Source organism: Rhinopithecus bieti, unplaced genomic scaffold, assembly GCF_001698545.2.
Source record: "Rhinopithecus bieti isolate Rb0 unplaced genomic scaffold, ASM169854v2 scaffold_44159, whole genome shotgun sequence".
Taxonomy (NCBI): Eukaryota; Metazoa; Chordata; class Mammalia; order Primates; family Cercopithecidae; genus Rhinopithecus; species Rhinopithecus bieti.
This window is the reverse complement of record NW_016818573.1, coordinates 397,575-406,946: the sequence shown is the minus strand read 5'-3', so window position 1 is coordinate 406,946 and position 9,372 is coordinate 397,575. Positions and strand designations below refer to the sequence as shown.

General features: G+C 47.2%; 1 protein-coding gene across 2 annotated transcripts in view; it reads right to left on the bottom strand.

Moving 5' to 3' along the window:
- Positions 1-1,299: 1,299 nt before the first annotated feature.
- The window catches only part of SF3B2 (splicing factor 3b subunit 2), a 17,235-nt gene continuing 9,162 nt past the window's right edge, over positions 1,300-9,372 (bottom strand). For both annotated transcript variants that reach the window (XM_017857188.1, XM_017857189.1), the window contains exons 15-22: positions 8,369-8,458; positions 8,149-8,256; positions 7,033-7,140; positions 6,600-6,742; positions 6,413-6,514; positions 2,160-2,259; positions 1,868-2,053; positions 1,300-1,529 (exon numbers count right to left, since the gene is read on the bottom strand). In XM_017857188.1, coding sequence (XP_017712677.1) covers positions 1,458-1,529; positions 1,868-2,053; positions 2,160-2,259; positions 6,413-6,514; positions 6,600-6,742; positions 7,033-7,140; positions 8,149-8,256; positions 8,369-8,458 — 909 coding nt within the window. In that variant the 3' untranslated portion in view covers positions 1,300-1,457. The remainder of the gene's footprint in view (positions 1,530-1,867; positions 2,054-2,159; positions 2,260-6,412; positions 6,515-6,599; positions 6,743-7,032; positions 7,141-8,148; positions 8,257-8,368; positions 8,459-9,372) is intronic.

Sequence of the window (9,372 nt, the reverse complement as noted above, 5' to 3'; positions counted from 1 at the left end):
CGCCCTGCGTGCGGCGGCGCGCGCCCCTCGCTCCGACGGAGTTGAATTGGTGGTCTGCGGCCAGCGCGCGCCCGGGGCCCTGCCCTCAAATCCGCGGCTCGTCTGCCCCGCTCCTCGCCTCCCCGCCCCGGCCCGCCGCGGCCCCGCCAGCGGAAACCCAGCTTTTCCGGGACTCAGTCCCGGCAGGGAGGGGGCTGCCGCGGGAGCGCGCCTCGGCCCCTCGAGTCTTCGGAGCCAATGCCGAACCCGCCGCCAGCGGTGGGGGTCTCCCCGGGGAAGCCCGCTCTCCGCCTACCGACCTAGCCCTGCCCTGCGGCCCCGGCAAACGGAGAGGTCGGCGGACACCCGGAGCCCGCTGCCACCGCGAGTGCCTGTGATCCGGGAAGTTCCCGCCCCGAGGGCAAGCGGGGGCTCAGGGACCTGGAGTCCAGAAGATTCTTCGCACGAGTGAATTCTCAAGCTACCCCGGGGCCCATCTGGAGCCAACCTTCTTCTTCTTTCCCTACAGCTCCCCTACCCCCCAAATCCTTTAGAGTGCCAGTGCTTTGTTGCTTACCAAATTTCTAAAATTCCATTCCTCCTAAGGCCTAGCTCAGCTGCCACGTCCTATCTGGATCACCCCCCCCTCCACCCCGAAACCATCTTGAACCCTCCAGCAAGTGAGCGCCTCCACTGGTGCACTTAAACACCAACAGTAGTACAACAGCAGCACATGACTCCCCTCCCCACAGGCTGGCAAATGCCCCATGGGAGCCAGTGATCCAGCCTGCTCTAGTCTGTCAGGAAGGCTGCTCAGGACCAGGGGATAAGAACCTGGAGAAAGCAAGTCCCCCCATCCCACACACAAACCCCAAATCCCAGCGACTAGTGTTGCTTGAACCCAAGGGCTCGCATGGACTCAGGACAATTTAGCTTTTGAGCTAAGTTCTCACACAGGTAAGGACTTGGACTTCTGGTCACAAGGTCAATTGGGAAGGCCTGCCCTGGCCTACTTCCCAAGCCCACTGTTACTTCCTCCGCCACGCTAGGGCGCTAAGCTGGCTATTTTTACTCCCCAAGGACAAAGTAGTAAGGTCAAACCAGACCTAGAGGTACTTCCCCCAAGCCTTCCTACAGAGCAGGACAGTGGTGAAACACAGATTTCAGCCCGGGGTTGGCGTCACCACCAGTCAACTGCGCCATCTGATCCCAGTTCATGTTCGTGGTTACTGGGGCAGCCCAGTAATTGTAGAAAGAGGCTATTTTAGTCCTTTTGCAAGAAGGGGCTAAAAGGAGATGAGGGAGGATCAGGAGTGTTACATATTCATCTCTTTCCTTGGGAAACAGCTTTATTTACAAAACAGGTCTAAAATAAGAACATGAAATGACAAGTTCTTGGGAACTGCGGGAGAGATGGCTCTTGTGTGAAGCCCAGGCATCCAGACGGAGGGCCAAAAAAAGGGCCAGCATGAGGGGACCTAAAACTTGAACTCTTTGTATTTCTTGCTGCCCCCACGGCTATCCTGGGGCTGAGCTTTCCGTTTCTTTTGCTGTATAGGGAGAAAGAGACACAGGTTATAACAGGTTGAACCACCCCCAGACCCCCAAAACAAGGGTGGGCAGCCTGACATAGACATAGAAGTCTGTGGGAAAGGTGCTGAATCTGGATTCTCTTCGAGCTCCCTCTCAGACTTGGCTGAGTTCCTCCCCCTAATCGTCCTTAAAGAGGGCAGCCCACTGGAGGATTTCTAAGCCTTCCAAATCTAAGCGCACAGGGCAGCAAGCAGAGGCCACCCTCACTCTCACCACTAGAGGGCACCACACCACTGAAAACGGCAGGCCAGGGTCCCTGGCTCTCACCCAGCCCAGCGCCCCTGGAAGTGCCTACCTTCTGTTTGGCAGCATGCTCAGCCACCATGTCACTGAAGTCCTCCTTCTCTACTTGAGCCTGCTGCTCCCGCACATGCTCCTCATACTTCTGGGTCATGGCCATAGGATCAAGCTCCAACTCCTCAGGCGCCAGCGCCACTTCCACACCTTGCAGCTCCGGAGCCGGGCCTTTCCGGCTCATAACCTGGAAAGGAGATCAGGGCCTTGTCACCTCCAAAGAGAGTCAGAGAAGCCCTAGCTTCTGCCGCCCTTCTCAGCCTCCAAAAGCAGTGTGTCCTCCAAGTACGCACCGTGGACATGTCATAAATGTGGGTTGATCCCATCATGGCTCCCCCAACAGTGGCTGTTCTCTTCTCTGGCAACACGGTGAAGAGCTGAGGTGTCTCACTTCTGTGAAGGACAATGGGATCAGGCCCAAAAAGGAAGGAACAAAAGGGTCTCCAGAAGCAGAAACAAAAGATACAGGTGGCACCTCCACTCAGTGCCTTGGAGGGCTTCTGAGCTCCCCAAGGATGCAGCCTCGGCAGTTCATGGAGGCCCATGACAGAAAAGAATTGGGCAGGGGGAAGGGGAGGGTGGCACAGTGCTCACTCCAGGGAACACAGATGGAGCTAAGGGGTCCCCTAAACCAAGTTAGGGGATCACAGACCAGGACTCCCACAGGCACAGAAGGGTCACAAGGTCAGAGAGGCTCAAAGTTTCCAAGAGAACTTTGGTCCAGAGAAGCTAGCAAGAGAGAGCAGGCGACAACAGTTCCCACCCGAAGAATGTCATGCCTTCAGTTCTCATGTACATAATTCACACTTCCAAGCCTTCCGACGCAAGAGCCATCCACAGCCAGTTTCACCACTAATTTCAAGGATGACACTAGGAATAAGAGCACATCTACCACTATTACCCCAGACTATGTACATCATCTCCACCTCTCCCACTGGAAGAGGTGACAATCTATTCTCCACACAGGAGCCAGAGAAAATGGCTTAAAATGGATGGCAGGTCCTGTCAGACCTTTGCTCAAAACCCTCTGAGGCTTCTGATCATTATCTGAATAAAATCCAAACTCCTTACCATGACCTAAAGGGTTCATAGCCTGATCCCTTACCCAAGCCCTCCTCACTATACTCTGTCCACAGTACCCTTCTTTATTTTTCTTCCTTGAATATGCAAAGCTTGAGACTTCTGCTTCCTGACAAGGAGCAACAGGAACCAGATACACCCTCCTGCCTGCAACAACCAAAAAATGGGCAAAATATATGAAACAGTGGTTTTCAAGACACTAGACATGGGGCAACAAAGCACAGTGATTCCTGCGAGATAGGAAACAAATGCAATGAGCCCTTCAACTGCCCCAGCATACTGCATGCACCAAGAGTTTGCAGGCCACAGAACAGAGGGAAGACGCATGGAGAGCCCTGAGGACTCCATGAGTTGTGAGGATGAAGCTGAAAGTCCAGGGAGATCAAGGCAGCTAGAGTTCACAGGATAAAGTACTGGAGAAAAGAGCTGAGAGAGAACTCAAGAGACCTAGAGAAGGTCCTCAAGTATGCAGGGGAGTACTAAGCAGCACATGCCTACCAAGGACAGGGAAAGAACCACCCGAAAGGATTCGTAACAGCACCTGCTGCTCAACTCAGAACTGGGAATAGTGAGTGTAACTCCCACTAGCCAGACGGAAAAACCTCCTGATTCACAGGGCGGTGGGTAGAATACACAGGCACTTATGCCTCACAGTGGGGAGGACTGCTTGAGTCCTGCCTCAAGAACCCCAAAAACAAGAGCTGAAAGGATTAAACTAGCTCCATATAACTATATTCCTGAATGAGCTGAAGAAAATCCACAGGAATACAAAAATATCATGGACCCAACAAGGTAAATTTCACAAAGCCTAGCATTCAATGAAAAATTACCAGGCACTGGACAGGTCTGGTGGCTCACACCTGTAATCCCAGCACTTTGGGAAGCTGAGGCAGGAGGATTGCTTGAGCTCAGAAGTTCAAGACCAGCCTGGGCAACACAATGAGAACTCTCTCAAAAGAAAAAAGGAAAAGAAAAAAAATTACCAGGCATGCAAAAGAGTAGGAAAATACAATCCATATGAGGAGAATGAATCCACTAATGGCAATCAACCCAGAAATGGCACAGATGTTAGAGTTAGCAGACAATACATTAAAATGTTGTTATAGCCAGGTGTGGTGGCTCATGCCTGTAATCGCAGCACTTTGGGAGGCTGAGACAGGCGGATCACCTGAGGAGTTCAAGAACAGCCGGCCTGGTCAACATGGTGAAACCCTGTCTCTACTAAAAATACAAAAAAAATTAGCTGGGTGTGGTGGTGCACCCTGTAGTCCCAGCTACTTGGGAGGCTGCGGCACAAGAATCGCTTGAACCTGGGCAGCAGAGGTTGCAGTAAGCCGAGATTATGCCACTGCACTCCAGCCTAGGCAACAGGGCAAGACTCCATCATAAAATAAAATAACATAAAATAAAAATAAAATATTGTTATAACTGCATTCCACATGTTCAAAAAGTTAAGAGAGAAAGAATAGATTTAAAAGACCTGAAATCAAACGTCTAGAAAGGAGAATTATATTGTATGGGATTACTGTTAGAACAGAAATTACAGAAGAAAATAATAGTAAACTTGAACACATAGCAATAGAAATTTTCTAAAGTGAAATACAAAGAGAGAAGAATTTCTTTAAAAATGAAAAGCATCAGTGAGCAGTGGGACAACTTAATAGAGGAATAAGCTGAGAGGAAAGAGAAGGGAACAGAGAAAATATTTGGAGAAATCATGACCAAAATTTTCCCCAAATTAATAAAAACTAAAAACCCAGATCTAAGATGCTTAAAAAACCCAAGCAAAGAAACACTCAGAAACTACACCTAGGCACATTGTAGTCAAATTGTTAGAACTAGCGATAAAATCTTAAAAACAGCCAAATAAAAATGACACATTATGTACACAGGAACAAAGGTAAGAATGACAGCAGCTTTCTCACCAGAAACAATGCAAGAAAGAAGACAGACACTGGAGCAACATCTTAAAAGTACTGAAAGAAGGCTGATGTGGTGGCTAACGCCTGTAATCCCAACACTCTGGGAGGCCAAGGCAGGTGGATCACTTGAAGCCAGGAGCTCGAGACAAGCCTGGGCAACATGGCAAAACCCCGTCCCTACAAAAATATAAAAATTTGCTGGATGTGGTGGCATGCACACGTAATCCCAGCTACTCAGGAGGCTGAAGCAGAATCGCTTGAACCCAGGAGGTGGAGGTTGCAGTGAGCCAAGATCACACCACTGCACTCCAGCCTGGGTGACATAGCGAGACTCCATTTCAAAAAAGAAAAAAAAAAGTATTGAAAGAAAAAAAATTGTCAACCTAGAATCCTATACTGGCAAAGATCTTTCAAAAATGAAGGCCAAATAAAGAATTTTTAAGACGACCCAAGCTGAACGAATTCAAAACCAGCAGACCCACAATACAAGAAATGTTTGTTTTGTAGAAATGGGGTCTCACCATGTTGCCCAGGCTGGTCTCAAAATTCCTGGACTCTAGCAATCTACCGCCTCAGCCTTCTCCCAAAGTGCTGAGATGACAGGCGTAAGCCACCATGCCCCCTAACTTAAGAAACATTAAAGGAAGCCCTTCAGGCAGAGGAAAAATGATATCAGATAGAAACCTGGATCTAAAAAAACCCAAGCAAAGAAACACTCAGATTCTTATTTAAACCTCCCTAAAAGATAACTGACCATTTAAACAAAAATAATAACTACACAGTACAGGATTTATAACATGTAAATACATGATAACACAGTGCAAAGTTGGGCGGAGATAGCGAAGTACACTATGGCGGCTCTTAATGCCATCTGGAAGCAGTGTGACATCAAGAGAAGCTAGATCCTGATACAGATGTGATCTACGATAAACCCCAGAGCACCCACTAAAATAACAAAGCAAAAACTTAACAGCTAATTAACCAACACTGGAGATAAAATGGAATCATAAAAATTGTTCAAGTAATCCAAAAGAAGGTATAAAAACAGGAAAAAGGGAACAAAGAGCAGAATGGATAAAGAGAGGGTCATTTCATGATAAAGGGGTCAATTCATGAAGACCTAACAACACTACACATTCAAGTACCTAAAAATGGAGCTTCAAAATACTAGCCCATCCCTGTCTCAGGGCCTTTGCACTTGCTTGCACTTACTGTTACTTCTGATCCAGATGATCCTGTGGCTGGCACTTTTTCATTTGGGTCTCAGTTCAAGCACCACCTCCCCAATGAGGCCTTCCCAAAGGCCTCCCTGCCACCCCATCCCATTACCCAGTTTTCTCTGCTTGAGCATCCTTATCTACATCTGAAAGTATCTTGTTCTCTAATTACCAGTTTACCTCAACTGCTGGCTCCTCCCTGCCTGGAGTAGCGCCTGGCAGAGTTGGTTCAATAATTGTTTAAAAAGGGATGGGGGAGAAAGGAACAATAGTCAGCCAGTCAGCCAGTCAGCCAACGGGAAGTGAAGCCCTGTCTGGCACCCTCACCCATCCATCGCCTCCTCAATCTTCTTCTTCCTCAGCTCAATGAGTTCAGGGGTCTCCATTCCAGCAGGCACTGATGAGAAGCCTCCAGGAGTGATGAGGCCACTGTGAAGAGAGGAACAAGCTCTGAAGTAAAGAGAAGGCCCCCAAAGATAAGCCATTTCCAAGAGGCATTCTCTGCTTCCCCCACCTGTCTGCAGGGGTAATAAAGCCTGTCTCATCTGGTTTGTCTTCATCACTTTCTTCCTCTTCCTCTTCTTCTGAGGATTCTTCATCAGATGGTTCCAGTTCCCCCCAAGGGGTCCGATCAATCTCTTCTTCCTCAGTCTTGGTCTGAAAGAAACCACTTAATCAGTCAACAAATGTTTTCTAAGTACCTATTATGTACCAGGCTGTTTTAAGCTGAAGGGGTGTTAAGAGTCAACACACAGACAATAATCCCTACCTACCTAGAGCTCAAATTCTAGTGAGGGGCTTGCATTAACATCTCAGGAAAATGTTTGCCCTTTTCCAGGCTCTGCTGTGTCAGAACACGCAACTCCCTGATAATGAAGCTATAAACCAACAATCTCTAACCTTCATGACGTTAAGTAAAACCAAGATCGCCAGTACATAGCCCATACCTGAAATTCAGCAGCATTGGTTCCAAACACGTCCCCATAAAGCGGTTTCCCAGTCTCATCCACTGGAGGTTTGCCCCAGCCACCAGCATGGTACCCAAAGGAACAGCTCTGCAAGACAGTGAGCACAATCAGTTCACTCCTTAGCTGCAAAAGAAATTCTGAAGCCCTAGAGAAAAGGCACACTCAAAAGTACAGAGCTGACACTTGGGAACTCCGGAAATTATGACTGCAGAATAAAATTAAATGTTATGAAGCATTAGAAAACAAAATTAATAAACAACTAAAATCTGGAGGCAACAGGATAAGGAAACAGGAGGCAGAAAGTATGCTAATAACCTCTTCTGTCATGGCAGAGTCTCTGCTGTCTGAAACCAAAATATGTACGTTGAAAACATGACTTCAATTTCTTACTGAGTTTTCCTAACTTTGGAAGGCTAGTTTGTTCAGAATCTATTTATCTTAAGGGGCAGAAGTTTAAACAATACTAAAGTTTAACAATACTACTTTTTTACTTTAATGACTTACCTGTCAATTTTTTTAATGCTTATTTTAAAATAAGAATAAATTAGAAGACATTCTTGAGATAAAATTATTTCTGATAGATTGAAGTGAAGCTAAAAAAAAAAATATTTTTTCTTTTTAAAGTAGGGGTGCGGTTTCACTATGTTGCCCAGGCTAGTCTTAAACTCCTGGCCCCAAGGTATCCTCCCACCTCAGCCTCCCAAAGTGCTGGGATTACAGGTGTTGAGACACCACATCTGGCTGAGATAAAATTATTTCTCTCTGGCCATTCTTATATTCAGAGACGTATCTGGAAACACATTCACCAAATAGTGAATTTGGCTATTTCTGAGTGGTAAAATTGTGACTTGCTTTCATCTTTGTACTTGTCAACTCTGACTGAATATTTTATGATGAGCATGTCAGTTTTTTAAAAAACAAAAACCATTACTTGTTTTTTCCACACATAACCATGGTATATGACAAATATTATGTGTCAATAAGAATTTTTTTAAATGAAGAGACACATGGTAGAGTTAGAGAAGGAAAACAAAAAAATCACCTTCCAGTTCAAAAGCAGAAATGGCCAAGAATGAATGAAAGGGCAATGCTCACCTCAGGGATGGGCGAGTTCAGCCCAGGGATTTTCAGGTTGGGATACGATGGGGGTGGTCCGTATCGCTGCATGGCAATCAGCCACGGGGGAGGGACCTTGTGGGCATTCTGCAGGAAAAAGAGAACAGGATACCATCTGCCAAACCCTATCCCTGTCACTGCCTTCCGCTCCAATCCCCACCCTCTTCGCTGCTTCCCCAGACAGCTAACTGACACTCACTGGTCCTACTGGCATCCCCAAGGAAATCCTTAGCTCATCAGACAGATCTCCTGGCTTCTTCTCCTTCAGTCGTGTCTCGAACTCCTTCCCCTAAGGGAAAAACAGAGCATGCTACATTGCAGACCCAGACACTCAGTGGGAGCACAATGGCAAGAGGATGTGAAAACAAAGGCGAGAAGACCTAACCCACATCAGATATAAAATCCCAGTGAGGGCTACCTGGCTCCCACTCTGATTCTCATCACTTCTTTCCCTGGCCAAAGTCAGGGAAGGAATACAAACCAGGCCAGACTCCCAGTGCTGTCAATAACCCACTATGAGAACACAGCCAACGTTAGGACCTGACTTCTCATCAGTAAAACGAGGGCACTCGACAGGATGATCTGCAAAATTCTTCCACCTCATAAATTCCATGACATCAAGGGGACTATGATTTCAAGGATCAGAAAAAAATACCAACTTCTCTACCACCCCCAATATTAAAAGTTTCCTAAAAGCAACTGTCCCTTGGCCCCTCCATCCCTAAACCACCCACCACCATTATCACTTCTAAGACAGGATATGAAGAGTCTATAAGGGAAAGAAGCCACCAGATCTGCCTCTCTCCTCCAAACAGGACCTCATTTTAAATTCCATCTCATCTAAGGGTAGTCAATGGGCAATTCTAAGGCTGAGGAACTATTGTAGTTACTTCAGAAGCCCTCCTGGGCCAGGTGCGGTGGTTCATGCCTGTAAACCCAGCACTTTGGGAGGCTGAGGCGGGTGGATCACTTGAGCTCAGGAGTTTGAGACTAGCCTGGGCAACATAGCAAAACCCTGTCTCTACCAAAAATACAAAAAATTAGCTGGGTGTGGTGTGTCTATGGTCCCAGCTACTCGGGGGGCTGAGATGGGAGGACTGCTTGAGCCCAGGAGGCAGAGGCTACAGTGAAGCAAGATCATACCACTGCACTCCAGCCTGGGTAACAGGGTTAGACCTCACCTTTTAAAAAAAAAAAAAAAAA